This window comes from Vipera berus, assembly GCF_964194415.1.
Source record: "Vipera berus genome assembly, chromosome: 1".
Taxonomy (NCBI): domain Eukaryota; kingdom Metazoa; phylum Chordata; class Lepidosauria; order Squamata; family Viperidae; genus Vipera; species Vipera berus.
Window position 1 is genome coordinate 12,440,886 of NC_138202.1, and position 17,197 is coordinate 12,458,082.

At 41.3% G+C, this 17,197-nt stretch overlaps 3 protein-coding genes across 11 annotated transcripts in view; 1 reads left to right on the plus strand and 2 right to left on the minus strand.

The window, feature by feature from the left end:
* Window positions 1-5,086, minus strand: part of WDR18 (WD repeat domain 18) — a 73,971-nt gene extending 68,885 nt beyond the window's left edge. For all 6 annotated transcript variants that reach the window (XR_014024511.1, XR_014024512.1, XR_014024513.1 and 3 more), the window contains exon 1: window positions 4,772-5,086. Coding sequence is in view for 2 of the 6 variants with exons in the window: in XM_081312929.1 (XP_081169055.1) it covers window positions 4,772-5,050 (279 nt within the window). In the remaining 4 variants the exon portion in view is untranslated. The remainder of the gene's footprint in view (window positions 1-4,771) is intronic.
* Window positions 5,087-5,510: 424 nt separating this feature from the next.
* The window catches only part of FKBP8 (FKBP prolyl isomerase 8), a 39,130-nt gene continuing 27,443 nt past the window's right edge, over window positions 5,511-17,197 (plus strand). The window contains exon 1 of one of the 3 annotated variants that reach the window (XM_081314033.1): window positions 5,511-5,523. The gene's annotated coding sequence lies outside the window, so the exon portion shown is untranslated. Of the gene's footprint in view, window positions 5,524-16,978; window positions 17,175-17,197 lie in introns of those variants that run through there. The other 2 variants (XM_081314030.1, XM_081314029.1) reach the window with 2 other exon arrangements.
* On the minus strand, window positions 6,713-16,882 carry KXD1 (KxDL motif containing 1). 2 transcript variants are annotated; one of them, XM_081314034.1, is made up of 5 exons: window positions 16,712-16,882; window positions 14,256-14,370; window positions 13,669-13,821; window positions 13,351-13,397; window positions 6,713-12,016 (listed from the first exon to the last, which is right to left on the minus strand). In XM_081314034.1, exons 2-5 carry the CDS (start codon window positions 14,348-14,350, stop codon window positions 11,790-11,792), a joined length of 522 nt encoding a protein of 173 aa, XP_081170160.1. In that variant the 5' UTR covers window positions 14,351-14,370; window positions 16,712-16,882; the 3' UTR covers window positions 6,713-11,789. The 2 variants fall into 2 exon arrangements, with proteins under 2 accessions (XP_081170160.1, XP_081170161.1); XM_081314035.1 differs by having other exon boundaries at window positions 16,838-16,852.

Consider the following 17,197-nt stretch of genomic DNA (forward strand, 5'->3'; position numbering starts at 1 on the left):
GTTTTCTGGATATTGTTAGAGGGGGTCCACTCTCCTATGTTTTACACTAGTGTTCCCAACCTGGACAATTTTAACATTTTGAGAACTCCAAAAAAAGAAAAAAGAAAAAAAGTCTTCTCGAGATGTTCTGATAGTTCAGAGAATATATATGCAGTGGGAGTGGATAAAATGAGAAGAAAAAGGTAAAGAGATAATCCAAACAGAAACAAACAAAAAACAACAACAGATGCCCCCCTTGTGAGAAGTGGAATCAGTTAGTAATTAACTATGAGGGAGTTTTAACTCACAAATAAAATAACCAAATTATAGTTCAAGCATTGGGTCAATTCAGGTGAAAGACACCTTTCGCAAAACCTTCTTCGTCTTCCAGAATTATCAGCAGTGAATGTGTTGGCGGAGGAATTCTTGGGAGTTTAGCGTTTTGCAGAACATCCAGATTGGGACTGACATAACTCAGTCAGAAAGAATTAACAGAACTCAATAAATGAGTTCTAGCAGCTGAACTATTTATATAAAGCGAAATTCTGTCTGTCAACAGAGGGATGAAGATGTTAGCATAGGCTCCCATGACTAGGAGTTTCAAAGTCTACAGGCAACAATTGGGTGGATGCTCTCATAGTCTTACCAAGTATACCTCAGCAAGACAGACAACGACCTCTTTTAAGCATCTTACAACCTGGACAGAGGCCCATGGAACAATGCAGAATTTGAACAGGATCATAGCCATTACTGACTCTACACCATAGACAGCCAAATGCAGCCAGCCCTCAACTTACATTTCATTTAGTGACCATTCAAAGTGACAATGGCACTGGAAAAAAGTGAGTTATGTCCATTTTTCACTCTTATGATGGTTGCAGTGTCCCGGAGTCATGTGATCACCTTTTGTGACCTCTGGCAAGCAAAGTCAACAGGAAAGCCAGATTTACTTAACAACGGTGTTACTAATTTAACAACTGCAGGGATTCACTTAACAAATGTGGCAAGAAGTGTCATAAAATGGGGCAAAGCTTGCTTAAAGAATTTCTCACTTAGCAACATAAATTTTGGGCTCAATTGCGGTCGTAAGCCGAGGACTACCTGTAAAAAGGTACTGCTACCTGGGAAGGTTACCTCATTTGAAAGTAATCAATTTTAAGTTTATGGTGAGCAGGACTGAAAACAAGATGAGGCCAGAGCCAAACACTGGCAGTGGACAATAGTTTATCTGATACACCTTCTGCTCCCTGTTTGTTCCCTCCCTTACCATCATTCACTTAGTGACTGAAGTTTTAATGGCACCTGAAAACAACCAGTACTCGCACTTACAACTAAGTATTTATGACAGCTCCAATGTCCTGGGGTCATGTAACTGTGATTTGCAGCTTTCCCAGCCAACTTCCCACAAGCAGTCAGCAGGGGGAGCCAGATTTGCCAAAGAACTTACTACAAGATTCACTTAACAATTGCAGTGATTTGCTTAACAACTGTTGCAAAAAAAAAAGTTGCAAAACTGTGCATGACTCATTCAACCACTGCCTTGCTTAGCCACAGTAATTCTGGTCTCAATTGTTGTCATAGGTTGACAGCGACCTATACTCTTCCATTCATAAATTCAATGAATTATGACTAGATTAACCATGAGTTAAGATATTGTAAAGGGACGCGGTGGCTCAGTGGGTTAGGACACTGAGCTTGTCGATCAGAAGGTCGGCAGTTTGGTGGGTCGAATCCCGAGTGCCGCGTAACAGAGTGAACGCCTGTTACTCATCCCAGCTTCTGCCAACCTAGCAGTTGAAAGCACATAATAATGCAAGTAGAAAATAGGGACCACTACGGTGGGAAGGTAACAGCGTTCCGTGCACCTTTGGCGTCCAGTCATGCCGGCCACATGACCACGGAGACGTCCTCGGACAAGCGCTGGCTCTTCGGCTTTGAAATGGAGATGAGCACCGGCCCCTAGAGTCGGAAACGACTAGCACCTTTACCTAAGATATTGTATGGGTCTATTGAATGAACAACCTTATTCTAGAGTCAGATGGCTTTGAGATTGTGAACTAAATAAATCTCTTTTTCCCAAGGGCGAAAACCCCATGCTGTGAAGTAGAGAGATTTTACTAGGCTCAATCAAAACCAGTCTGAGGGCAGGGCACGTGGTAACAGACTGTCCATCTCACTTGGAAAGAGAAAGGTTGCTTTGGAGATAAAAAATTCTAAAAACTGGTGAGCAGAAGTGTGAAAAACTCCTACTTTGGGCAGTTATTAACAGAGAATACAATGATTAGACAATAACATACTAGGTAGATTAATGTCTAGTCTAATTGAAGTGTTTCTCATGAGGTCTACAAGTTTAGAACTTACCGTATACTGTATAGAAACACAAGTTCTACATACATACACACAATACACACAAATACTTAGCAACTAGCATGTACAGTTGCAGTATCCCAGGATCATGCAATCACCTTTTGTGACCTTCTGACAAGCAAATCAAGGGGAAGCCAGATTCATTTAACAACCGTGTGACTAACTAAATAAATGTAGTGATTCATTTAAAAACTGTAGTAAGAAAAGTGATAAAATGAGGCAAAACTTATTTAACAACCGTCTTGCTTAGCAACAGAAATTATGGGCTCAATTGTAATTGTAAGTTGATGAATTAAGAAACTTGAATTGGAGGGGTGCCAGGAAAGGAAGTTCCTATTAAAAAAGCTTATGTCGATGATTTATTCTGAAAATATAATAATAATAAAATAAACCTTTATTGTCAAGTACAACATGTGTACATTGAGATTAGCTGAGCCTCCCCCCAACACACAGTGACAACAAACCCTCCATCCCACCATACTATGTGAACCAACTACACCACACCGGCCTCCCAAGTCAATTCTGCATAAGATTATGTCCCATTTAAAAGCCTAACAGCCCACGGATAAAAGCTATTTTTCAGCCTGTTGGTACGGCTGGCTATATTCCTATATCTCCTACCGGATGGTAGGAGAGTAAAGAGATACCGTCCAGGGTGTGAGTCATCCCTGAGAATCTTCCTCACTCTTCCAAGGCAACGAGCCCTGGCGATGTCATCCAGTGGTGTTAGGGAACAGCCCACAATGTCTTATGCTGTGCTCACTACCCTCTGTAATACTTTTCTATCCGCGGCTGTCAGACCAGCATACCAAACCACAACACCATACGAGAGGATGCTCTCTATAGTAGACCGGTAAAAGAGGGTCATTAGCTGTTGTTCTACCCTGTTCTTCCGCAAGACCCTAAGAAAGTGAAGCCTCTGTTGGGCCTTTCTAGCCACCTGAGTTGTGTTAACTTTCCAGGTCAGATCTTCACAGAGGTAGACTCCCAGAAATTTAAAGGAGGAAACTCTCTCTACACAGTTCTCTCCGATGTAAAGTGGGGCAGGTTCCTCCTTTTTTCTCCGGAAGTCTAACACCATCTCTTTCGTCTTGCCGATGTTTAGGTGCAAGTTGTTGTTACTACACCATATGGATAGTTTTTGTACCTCCGCCCTATATGCTGTCTCATCCCCACCTGTAATAAGACCCACCACAGTTGTATCATCTGCGAACTTGATTATCGCAGTGGATGGGTCTGCACAAGGGATGGAATTCCCAGAGGGAATATATAATTAAACAGTTATAACAAGATTTCTGTTTTTGAAGTTCTCTTCAGAACAAAGAGAACTCATAGAATGGTGGAACAACTTCCCAAAGTGATAGATAGGAGCCATGGTGGTGCAGTGGTTACTTCTGAGGTCAGTAAACTGAGGACAGATTCTTGGGGACAATATGCTGATTCTGCAAACGGCTTAGAGAGGGCTGTAAAGCAGAGGTCCCCAATCTTTTGGGCACCAGGGACCAGTTCCGTGGAGAAAGGTTTTTCCATGGACCGGAGAGTGCATGGTTTTGTGTGCTATCTGTATCCCACAGATGGGGCTTTGCTTGTATGTGTGGACTGGTTGCTGGCATGCCAAGGACAGGTACTGGTCCATGGACCAGGGGTTGGGGACAGGTACTGTAAACCATTGTGAAGTAGTATATATAAGTCTAAGTGTGATTGCTAGATACTTTTATGGGATATTTCTACACTGGGAGCTTTATGCATTTCAAGTTGAGGAACCAACTGGCAACTCTTAAAAAAGGTTACCGTGTAAGGCTTATACCTCAGCCATTTTGGTTCAAATTTATTTTTATTTATTTATTTTAATTCCATTTATATCCCGCCCTTCTCCGAAGACTCAGGGCGGCTTACAAGCTTAGCAGTAGCCTTCATTCTATGTATATGCCTGCTTATTAGGGCTTTCATACACCCCCAAGCGGCATTATTACAAAGTCAGCTTAATTGCCCCCAACAATCCATCCTCATCCTCCAAAACTGTTCACTAACTTTGGATATCTCTCCCTCTCTTTCTCTGTCTTTCTCTCACTCGATCCAACCTACTACACGTTGGATCATGGAGAAAAACTTACGGATTATATTAGTATTCCTATTATATAAGGAAGTGACCATCATCTTGAACACACATGTATGTATATCATACGCACGTGCTATATATATATTATCTACCTACCAATCTACCTATCTACTATCTATCTTTATACACACACACACACACACACCTTAATGCGTGTAAATATATACACACAACTATAGTAACCGATATGCAGAAAGGGTTAGGGAGGGATAGGAGAGAAAAATCAAACTCTTCACGTAATAATGTCTGCCTCCGAAAGTCGCGCGGCTCCCCAGATGCTGCTCACTCCTCATCCTCCGCCTTTACCTTCCTCTGGAGCTCCCAGGCTCCCACGCAGGCCTTGCCGAGCTGCGCCCCGAGAAGGTGCTCCCCGCCTAGCAGCGTCAGCCCACGAGGGGCGCAGCAGCCCCCGCGGTAGCCGGCCACCGATGCCCCGGAGCCCACTTCCCACACCGAGCAGCAGCCGCCGCTACCCGAGGAGTTCGAAGAGGAGCCGCCGCTCCCGGCTCCCAAAGAGGTCTCGCCCGCCGCCGCCACCAGGGCCACTTCCACGGGGCCCGCCAAGCCCCCGCCGGCGACCGCCATCTTGTCCGACCCCGCCGGACCGCGCCGACACACCCCCTCCTCTTCCTTAATCGTGCGCACGCGCAACAGGAAGACGCGGTCTCGGGGCGGCAAGTTGTTGACCATAGAGATGGAAATTGTAGACCAAACTTCCGCCCTTGAGACTTGTAGATCTACGTAGTTGGGAATAACGAATAACAAATTTTGGGTGTTATAAACTCTGGAAGGCTGGGAGGACAGAAATGGTTAAAGTCAGACAGCAAAATGTTTTCCTTTTCTGCTGTGTGGAGGTGCACGCAGTAGTGTAGAGAATCAGAACACTGCCAACGATGGTGTGTAATACAGTGTTTTTCAGTCTTGACCACTTTTAAGATGAGTGGATTTCAAGTCCAAAGCATTCCCCAGCTAGCACAGAGCGTGGCTTGATTGGCTGGGTCGGACCATATTGTGGCGGTGGGAGACACATGAACATGGAGGCCATCTTTCACGAGAGGGTGAGTGAGCCTTTTGCCTTCCTTCCCTTACAGAAGGCGGGGTGTGAGGTTAAAAAGAGGCGAAGCGAGAGGAAAGAAAGGTGGCTAGCGTGGAAACTTGCCCGACAGTGAAATTTTGCTGTTTGAATTCCTTGGGTAGTTCAAAGGCTGGGATGTCTATGAATATCGTTTTAGTCTTATACTTTATATTTAAACTGCAGAGGGAAAGAATAAGAATAAAGCCAATGTCTTGTGATTCGGGGGTATATTATTATTATTATTATTATTATTATTATTATTATTATTATTATTATTATTATTATTACTACTACTATTACTATTACTTATTTATTTATTTATTAATGGGACTTATATCCCGCCCTATCTCCCGAGGGACTCAGGGCGGCTAACAACAACAAAAAATTAAAGGTCTCTGTACAGTAAATTAAAATTAAAAATTGAAATAAATAAAATTTATTATTAAATAAATTAAAAAAATAAATTAAAAATAAATTATTATTGTATTGGTCAGGTGTAAAGGTAGACCTTCAGTACGAGCTTTAATCAGATGTATTTATTAAATTGGGTTTAACTTAAAGGTGTATTAAAACTTCACTGACAGAGTTTTAACATGAATTTGTTTCCAGTCAATACCCATATTAAACTCCAAATGTAAATTTTGCCACCTTGTTTGACAACTTCTTAAAAGTAATTCAGTCTTTTACAAGCAACCAAATTTTGTTTTTGGGGGGCCAATTTCATTCCACATAGAAAGCTGACATTTCCACTCATTAAACTAAATGGGTATGCCAGTGGTAAGTGTCCCAAAAGATTAATAAAATGCCTTCTTGTAATTGAAAGCCACACAGGGCATGGTAACATTAACAGTATTAACTTACCTCCAACAAAATCCTAGTTTTTTAGATACACTAAAAATTGAAGTGGTAGAGGACAGGAAGGCCTGGAGGAACGTTGTCCATAGGGTCGCGATGGGTCGGACACGACTTCGCAACTAACAACAACAAAAATTGAAGGGTTTTTTTTCAACTACAAAGGTAAACCTTGTAGGGTAGGCAAGGCGGGTTGTATGACGTGTGTGGGTGTGTGTACAGTGATTGACTACGTGTGAAAGGTAAATAATTTATTTTAAAAAATTGTTGGTGAATTGAAAATCTTTTTTTAATTTTTAGTGTAAAAGTATGACTCCAGATTTAAAAATGGAAAAAAATACTAATTACTTATCAACCACCGGTCCTGCTAATAAAAAGGCCAGAATATTAACAGACACAATGACAGAACATACGGAAATAATGACACCTGTTGATATTTCTGAATCTGATCTTGAGAACCTAAGCCAAACTACAAATGACTGGCCAGACTGCTGGACCTATGATCAAAAAAAAGATTTTTGCTTGAAAAATGAATGGCTCTGTGTTTGGAAAAAGAAACTTGGCTGTATGCTTTGTAGAAAAGTTGGAAATCTTGGAACTGAAGCGAAAATGGGAATGAAACTTTCCAAAGAATGGACCAACATTGAGATAACCTTTTCTGGCAAAGATAGAAAGCAACAGCTGAGCTCACTTCGAAAGAAAATTTTTGATCACAGAGAATCTGCTGCACATAAAGCGGCATTAAAAATAGTTACTGAAAGCGAAAAAATGATTCTTGAGAATGTTTTTTTAACATCATCTCATGAAAAGATTTTTCGAACTGCATATAAAGTAGCAAAGGAAAATCAATCATTCCATCATTTTGAAACTGAAATTGATCTGCAAGAATTGAACGGAGTTGAAATGGATTGTAATCTTCATTCTACAAATGCGTTTATTAACATTATTAATCATATAAGTGAAGAAATGAGGAAAACTGTGGTTAAAGAAATTGTTCAATCCAATAATAAAATTTCATTGATAATTGATGAATCAACCACAATAAACAAGAAAACTACCCTGATAGTATATGTTCGATGCTGTATCGAAGGTGTTGGAATGAATTCACCAATAAATTTGTTTTTGGACTTGGTAGAACTTGAAAAAGTAACGGCAGAAGGAGTATTTGATTCTTTACTCCAATGTCTTCACTCTTGTGGGATGACAGAAGATTATTTAAAAAAAAATTTGGTTTCTCTGGCGTGCGACGGCGCTGCTGTGATGATAGGGTGTAAAAGTGGAGTGAAAAAATTGCTGTCAGAACGTTTTCCTTCTATTATATTTTGGCATTGTACTAATCACAGACTAGAATTATCAGTAGGTGATGCTGTCAAGGAAACGTCAGGAATAAATAGATTCAAATCATTTATTGAAAAACTTTACATCATATGCCATGCTTCGGCTAAGAATAGTAGAGAGTTGTATTTATGTGCAGAACTACTGGGGACTGAGCTGCTAAAAATTGGAAGAATTTTAAGTACCCAATGGGTGTCATCTAGTTTGCGTACAGTTTTGGCTGTGTGGAATAATTTTGAATCCCTTGTACATCATTTTGAAGAAGCAATGCATGATCCTATGAGAGATAAAAACGATAAATGCACTTATGATGGCTTGAAAAGAAAAATCACATCTACAGAATTTTTATTGGACCTAGGATTGATGTGTGACGCTCTCCAAGAATTATCAAAATTAAATTTGGACCTACAGGACCACAACATCGACCTGTACATGGCAAATAAGAAAATAAAAATACTGGTACAAGTTTTTGAAGAAAGAAGACAGAACTTTGGGCCCTATTATAAATGTGCTGTTGCTGCTGTACGTAATCTTTGCTTTTGTGGAGTTTTACTTCACAAAAAAGATTCAAGAGAGGATCCTCCCATTGACCCAAGTATATTTTATACAAAATTGAAAGAGTCAATCGAAAAAAGATTGCTTGATAGCAAAGACAATGAGTTGGCGCATTGGTCTCGCATACTTGATCAAAAACATTGGCCTGAAGATGTTAATACTCAACTGACATTTGGAGAAGTGGAAATTAGAAACTTGTCAATCAGACTGCAACTAAATGAAAGAGAAATGATTCGTGGATTCCGTGAATACATTGTTGAAAAGACATATCCAGAAAAACTTTTGCATTTGATACGGACTCTAAATACCATTCCCATTTCTTCAAGTGAATGTGAACGTGGGTTTTCGCAGATGAATTTAATTGCCACCCCAACAAGAGCTTCGCTGAAGACTAAGACAATTTCGGCACTTTTGTTCATCAAACTTGTCGGACCACCTCTGAGATTTTTTGATCCTTCAAAGTATGTTGATCTGTGGTTACTCAGAGAACAACATTCAGCCATAGATACTAACAGCCAGGAGAGAAGTCGAGAAGATTTGTCAGACGAGAACTGGACAAAACTTTGGAATTTACTATGAACATTTGCCTTAAATACAATAAATTAATGTTAAGAACTGTATATATATATATATATACACACACACACACACACACATATACACACATATATACACACAAGATGTGAGTTCTGGCTTTTTTTTTTTTTTTACAAAAAAAGCACTGCAGGTAGTCCTCAACTTACAACCACAACTGAGCTCAGAATTTATGTTGCTAAGTGAGAAATTTGTTAAGTGAGCTTTGCCCCATTTTATGACTTTTCTTACCACATTTGTTAAGTGAATCACTGCAGTTGTTACATTAGTAACATGGTTGTTAACTGAATCTGGCTTCCCCATTGACTTTGCTTGTCAGAAGTTTGCAAAAGGTGATCATATGATCCCGGGACACTGAAACCATCATAAATATAAACCAGTTGTCAAGCATCCAAATGTAAATCACGTGACCATGGGGATGCTGCAACGGTCATAAGTATGAAAAATGGTTACGTCACTTTTTTCAGTGCGGTTAACTTTGGTCACTAAATGAACTGTTGTAAGTCAAGGACTACCTGTATTCAAAAAAAAAACCCTCTCTTTTTCAGAGTTGTATCACTTGTATATGTGAAAACTGAAAAATCCTGTCTGTGAATCCAAATCAATATGTTTTACATTTATTTGTAGCTTTTTGTTTGAAATGTAGCTTTTCTAAAATACATGCAGAGGTCAAGCATTTTGTCTAATTATACTAAATAGACAACCTAAGCATTCACACTCAATAATATAAATAGAAGAGAATGTAAAAACATCTTTTGTTTATCAAGGGTACTGCTACAATTTTAACAATGTAGAATTAAATCATGTATCATTCTCTCATACACACATACACAATACTCTTTAGTGCAGAGGTCCCCAACCTTTTGGGCACCAGGGACCAGTTCTGTGGAGAGGTTTTTCCACGGACCGGAGAGGGCGCAGTTTTGTGTGCTGCCTGCATCCCGCAGATGGGGCTTTGCTTGTTTGTGCTGCCCGGTTGCTGGCATGCTGCGGCCCGGTACTGGTCCACGGACCGGGGGTTGCGGACCCCTGCTTTAGTGTAACATTTCCTAGGGATGAATGATGGTAAGCTTTATCTTCCAGGCTGAAATGAATTAAGGTGGGCATCTAAACCAGCCAACTATGTTATCTGATAGAAATAAAAGGATTATATGGCAAGGTTCTCTGTCTGGTGCATTCTCTGTCAGCAACATGCGCCAGTCTGGTAAGAGCACTGGTGTTATTAATTCCTTTTGTCTGGTTTTAAACGCAACAAATTCATTTTGCTTTACTGGCTGCTTACTGACTCCTCCTTCAACCATTTTATAACTTGCTATCAGAATATTTTGTTCATTGGGTGGTTTAAAAAAATACCAAAAACAACTCCACTTACTATCAAGCAGGTGAGCTCTCAGGTAATTTGTTTATTGGTTATTATCTTATTAACCTCTGTAAACTTACAGCAGTACAAAAATATTTTTTCTTTGAATTAGAACGCATTTCACAAGATTACATTAGAGGAAAGAGGCCAGTGCACCCTATCCTCCAAGCAACACATCTAGTTTTGCTAAGTTCCAGCAAAAGGAACTATCAAAAACCAAACAAAAACATTAATTGGCATTACAGTAACCGAAAGTGTGGTAAGTGGGGGCGGGGTTGAGATGTTTAAACACACAGGAAAATTACCGGAATATTAAATATGACATGTAACAGTGAGTGTGGCAAACTTAATAGCACAAGGCAAGTGCAATGCAGCATATGGCCCTCATCTTTTTTTTATAAGGTGCATCATTGGATGATAAGAGGTTGTACACAGTCAGCTTTTGTTTTAGGGGGAGTTTTAGGAATGGGGAATACTGAACACTTCGACCGTTGTTGACTTATCAGATCCGCAACCAAAGATGAGCAATAGCTCAAGAGGATGGTGGTAGCAGCAATTACAAAAGAGGCACGGTCCCCGAAAAATCTCACCAATGCCAGTCCCTGAAGTGAACAGAGATTGTAGCTTGCTTTAAACCCCATTCCCACCCCAACAAGCAGATTCTGATTCTGATAATTTGCATTCTGCATATAGAGGCCAATAGGAAGACTCAGCAATGGGGTCTTATGCCTAACATAGAGAGAGGAAAACACAGGAATGAATTTGTATTCCTGAAGGCATCCTTGCCTATTTTTAAGTCATAGAGTAAACTGTAGCTGGCTATTAGCATATTGTTTCCTATGGACTCCAAAGATTTTGGATGTGCCTGTTGGATCTGTAATGGGGTCAGGAATTGCAAGATGTTCAGCTCAATCTACTGTTGTCTACACAAGGACTACAAAAGTTGGGCTGCAATGTCTTTACTGAGGAAGCCTTCCCTAACTAATCAGTCTGTCCAAGAGAAGGGAGTGGTTGGGTTGCAACAGCTTATCCACCACCGCTCCTTATGTGCTGCCTCGCCAACTGTGCACCGCCTAAACTAGTTATTTCTCAACCATGATATTTTAAAGATGTGTGGACTTCAACTCAGAATTTCCCAGCCAGTCATGCTGGCTGGAGAAATTCTGGGAGTTGCAGTCCACGCATCTTAAAGTTGTCAAGGTTATGAAACACTGGCCTAGACTCAAGGTTAAGTTTATTTGGCATCAGACACAGATCAGCACCCTTTGGATCAGGGGTCTTCAAACTTGGCCCTTGTGGACTTCAACTCCCAGAATTTCTCAGCCAGGCATGCTGAGTAATAAAAGGGCCAAGTTTGAAGACCCCTGCTTTGGATGATGGTGCTTCATGCAAAAGGCCCATCACCCATGTTTAGCCCTCTCTTCCCAGACAGAAACAGTTAGCCAAGACAATACAGAGAACATAGATTAAAAAAAATGTTTGCAGGTCTGTTAGCAGGTGGGCGGTGAGTGAGAAGAAAGTCCACCTTTGCTTCTCTATAGTTTCCATGGAGACTAGTCTGTCTCATTGTCCTCATCTGTCATGCTCTGCCCATTCACAGCCACTGTGTCGTAAGGGCCCTGAGACAGGTCTTCAAAGTCATGACTGGTGGCAGGAGAGATGATGTCTGGACTGGTATCACAGGACTCAGTGGTTTGCTCTGAGGTAGCAATGGTCGTGGCGTTACTTTTGGGGACGGGATCAAAGTCATCATCTTCAAGAATGGGAGATTCGTGTACATCTGGAAAGGAGAAGAAAGGTTTTGTTACAGAATTATCAGGGAGGCAGGAAAAGCATTGGATGTACTGAGTTTGATCAGCCTTTGGTACAGACCTGCCAGCAGAATGAAGCTGTTTGCTGGCCCTTAAATCTCAGCCCCCATTTTACTTATGTCCTGGCTTACTTAACGGGACAGCTGTTAAAAGGTATTAAGAAAATGAATATAAAGCAGTCCACCACATAGAAATTATAACTGGATTGTTATATTTAATGTTCATTAAAAACAGACAATATTAACTGCAGCACTGAAACAAAAGGTCCAAAAACTTAAAAGACCTGGAAAAATGAACAGTATCTTTGACTGGTAATTAAAAAAAAAGAAAGACGGTATATTTCTCTGGGTGAACAAATGAGATACAGGTAGTCTTCAATTTATGTGATGGTTTAACAATTGTTCAAAATTATGATGGCTTCAGAAAGAGTGCTTTAAAATCTTCTGGCCTCCATAAAATGTCACACACAAACAAGGTCACATGACCACCTTTAGGTGCTCCCCAAACAGCTGGCTTTTATGAACAGATGTAGTGTCCCATGGTTTTTGATATATTTTTTTACCAGTTTCAGGAAGAATGGATTGGCTTGACCACATGATTAGCTTAATGATCACCATCAGAACAGTAAAACAAATTGGACGTGATCAAGTGGGTGCCTTCACTTATGACCATAACTTACAATCAAAATTCTGGTACCAATTATGGTTGTAAGTCAAGGCCCACCTGTACTATCAAACCTTATTGTACTTAGTTCCTCTACTTAATCCTTATAAAAAAGCGGTGGATTCCTTAAACCAAGCACCCAGCTGGATGTGATGATCTCCAAGCTTCCTCTCTGAGCATTTTGTATGAGCCAGTTATGAAATTATTGGGCCATCAGCCTACACTTAACTTGTTTCTTAGTCAGTATAGATACAAATGCTTTGCTGAAATAAAGATGTATCTACAGCATTCCTGTAATCTATCAAGCAAGTATACATTAAATACATTCGTATGTCTAATAATCAACTGCAAGAAAACTTTGCTTATATTACACAGTATTGAACTTTCTTGTAGCTTGTTTTTTTACGTAAAATTTCTGTTAATCAGGCCATCGTGCCTTGGTTCACACCTCAAGCCATAACAAGCAGTTTGTCCATCAGATTAAGCCAAAAACAAATAAGCCCCATTAAGGTTTAGGGTTAAGCAAGGATGACATCATGTTGTCTCAAATACCGTTAAATGGCATTAAGGTATACAGTATTGTCCATTATTCAACAATATCATCATTGGAAAAATGTGCATTGAAGATAAGCCTACTTACTGCTGAATGCTTCTGGATACTGTTTTGCTAGCTTTCCTTTCAGAGTTCTGCAAGAAGAAGAAAAAAAACTAACTACACCACAGTTGTTGCAATGGGAGGGAAAACACTCAACTGTCACTTAATAGTACAAGGAAAAGAAAACAGTATGCAAGCTTCTTTCAGAAGAGTTATGTTGCAACTCCCCTTCAATCTGTAGGGACTTCCCCAAGATCCTCTGCTCTGAAGAAAACTCAGAAATTGTTGATGAAAATTTCAGAGCCGCTAAGGAGCTAATGGGGCAAGAAAAAGGCTGGATGACCAAAGAGGTGGTATATGTACCTGATCCTCCGAAAAATACTATCCAAATCTTTCTTCATCTCCACCAATGTCCGAGTGTGGTGAAGGAAGCGTTCGTTCATCTGCTGCATTCGGACCCCCGATAGGTTGTTAAAGTTGAGTAACATCTCATTGGTTTTCTCAAATCGGTCAAGCCTGAAAAGGAAGGCAAGAGGTTGAGTTAGACTGGCACAAATAAGTCTGTGAACATAATCAAGGATCTTCTAACAAAACCACTACAGGTATCCTTGAAACCATTTGATGTTACAACAGCATTCTACTAAAGGACCTATGAGCCATGCCCTGAATTAGGGGTCTTCAAACTTGGCCCTTTTATGACTTGTGGACTTCAACTCCCAGAATTCCTCAGCCAGGGATGCCTGGCTGAGGAATTCTGGGAGCTGACGTCCACAAGTCATAAAAGGGCCAAGTTTGAAGACCCCTGCTCTAGATTAAAACAGCAAGAGAAAAGAATAAGTGATGCAAGAAGTAAATGATCAGCTGGCAAAAGGAGAGAGATTAATGAGAGAGAGGAAAGTTTGTTAGGGTCAAAGAGATACAACACTGTGAAAAAAATGTATACCACTCACATGTTCTTCTGAGCCAAGATGATGGCGTTTACGTCTTCTGAGTTCACCATGCTGAGCACACGGCTGCAGAAGACGCCCGAGGCAGTAGGTTCCATCTTAAAACGGACACTGTAATCTGCCAAACACCAGGGTGAGAAGACAGATACATGATCAGCAAGAAAACTTCCTCTAGGTTTAGCGAGGTGATATAACTTCTCATGATTTGAGGGGAAAAAAACTTTACATTATCTATAAGAAAGAAGGAAAGCATCCTCAAAGAAAATAATACCAGCTAGGAACATAAATTATACAGTGCTGCAAAAAGGGAAGGAGAAAAGGCTTTGCCCAGATACCGACTTAATCACCAATCCTTCAAAAACTCACATTTTTTTTCCATGCCATAAATACATTTATTACGGTTGGACCTTATGGGGAAAATATTAGTGGGAAAGATATGCATCCTTGTCCCTCACCCTTTGCCTTCATGGGTGAGAAAAGCAAACACTGCTGTCTAGACTGGCCCACCATACCCACATGAGATTCTGCTCCTGTAGCCAATAGGAAGATCATTTTCCACAACAAGTTAGAACATCTGATCCTTGAAATATTTTCTGTCTCCCCAAGCAGTCCTTTTTAAGACTGTTCCTCTGCTCATTACAAGAAATACCCCACCCTATTAAAGTACCCACAATACATGACTGTCCAAGCCTTTATTTCAATATCTCAGTGAAAGGGAGGCCAGATCCAGGTAACTGGCTGCACTTTTCAACTCCCCATTCACAAGATTTTCCTAAGATTCACTTGGCATCCTGCTTTTTACAACTTATAGTTTATTTACTTGTTTATTCATTTATTTATTTATTCAATTTCTCTAGCCACCCAACTCGAACAACTCGACTTTGGGTGGTTTACAATTCTAAATTGTTTGCCTGGCCTGTGTTTTGGAATAAGGGAAAAATCTTGACATTCTCAGAATCTCAGTACTCAAAAGGAATCAGTTTGACTGTGGACTTCCTTAGCGCAAGAACCCAAATGAAAGCATCCATAGCAGATAGCTACAGGTAGTCCTTGACTTATGACCACAATTGGAGCTGGAATTTCTGTTGCTAAGCAAGGCAATTGTTAAGTAAGTTGTGCCCAGTTTTACAACCTATTTTGCCACAGTGGTTAAGTGAATCACTGCAGTTGTTAAATGAATTTGGCTTCTTCCATGGGCTTTGGTTGTTGGAAGCCAGCTGGGAAGGTTGCAAATGATGATCACATGACTCCAGGATGCTTGCAGTTGTCATAAATACATGCTGGTTACCAAAAGTTTAAATTTTGACCTCAGGGATGCTGCAGCCTTTGTAAGTGTGAAGATCAGTCATAAGTGACTTTTTTCAGTGCCATTGTAACTTTGAATGGTTGCTAAATGAATGGTTGTAAGTCAAGAAGTATCTGTACTTATTCTGGGTCTTAACATATCCCATGAAGGCCAGCCCACCTTCTGACTGGGTCCTGGTACCATTGCCAAATTAGTATCGATAGTCATAGGTGCCTTGGGTGCAATTCCAAAACAACTGGAGTATCACTTGATCATCATTGGCACTGACAAATTCCCCATCAGTCAATTGCAAAAGGCAGCTTTACTCAGAACAGTTTACATCCTGCGACGACATTTGTACACCATCAAACATCCACATTTACCTATCTCAGTTCCTTGGGAAGTACTCGACAAGCAGACCAAAATGTCAAATCCAGTCTGAATATCTAGCTCTCTGTTTGACCAACCATAATTTACCGGTATGAAATGCCATCCAACTCTCAGAAACTCTGAGTGATTTTAATTAATCTTTTTTTCCAGGGGCCTTTGCAATATTCAATCAAAATCTGCCTTCTTGCAACACGTGATTCTGACTACACTCTGCACTCCAGAGGCAGCATTTCTCGACTTCAGACAGTTGATGATGGGTGGACTTCAACTCCCAGAGTTCCCCAACCAGCATGGAGTTGAAGTCCACTTATTAACAACTTGCTGAGATTCAGAAACGCTGCCCTAGCTAGAGCAATGGAAACCGGACCTCCCAGCTGTAATACAGCTCCACCAGTAGGTACCCCCTCCAGCCAGCGCTTGTGCGGAGAGTGGGAAGCATAATCCAATTTGCATTCCATAATCTCGGGATGATGGGAATTGTAGTTTGCTTTATCCAAGTATTTCCACTTGGAGGTAGTTGCTCTCCTGAGTGAGAAGCGAACCTTTAAGCCAGGGGTCTTCAAACTTGGCCCTTTTATGACTTGTGGACTTCAACTCCCAGAATTCCTCAGCCAGCAAAGCTGGCTGAGGAATTCTGGGAGTTGAAGTCCACAAGTCATAAAAGGGCCAAGTTTGAAGACCCCTGCTTTAAGCGGCTCCGCCCTCTTCCCGCCAGAGCCCTCCTCTCCCCACGGGCAGGTATCCTCTCCCCGGGAGCAGGTACGACCACGCCTATGGTCCCTACCTGAAGTAGAGTGAACCAGCCAACGGATCACATGTCGGACGCTAAAGGGGATCCGCGGACGGGAGCAAAGACCGGGAGCGAGCGAGGAGGGAGAGACCGAAAAAGTTTCCCTCTCTTTAAACCCACCACCGAACGTCAACTCTCGCCATTCACCCAGAGCAGCACGCTCACTTCCGGATTGGGCTGGATCACGTGACGCGCGACCTCTCTGGCGTTTTGCGTACGATCGACGGAGAGCGGGTTTCGCTGGAAACGGAGGAGCCAGTTCACAGCCCCTCCGCCGGCCCCGCCCTTCCTCTCTTGTCATTGGACAAAACGTTGCCAGCGGGGACCCGCCCCCAAAACGCCCAGCTGGCTGAATTCTGAAAGGGGCGATTGAAGGCCGGGAGGGCCCTTTAAAAGTGGCGGCGGGTGAAGAGTACCTCTGGGAATGGGCAGAGTGTATTTCTACGTAGACAGCAAGGTAGGCACAACTGGGTATCGGGG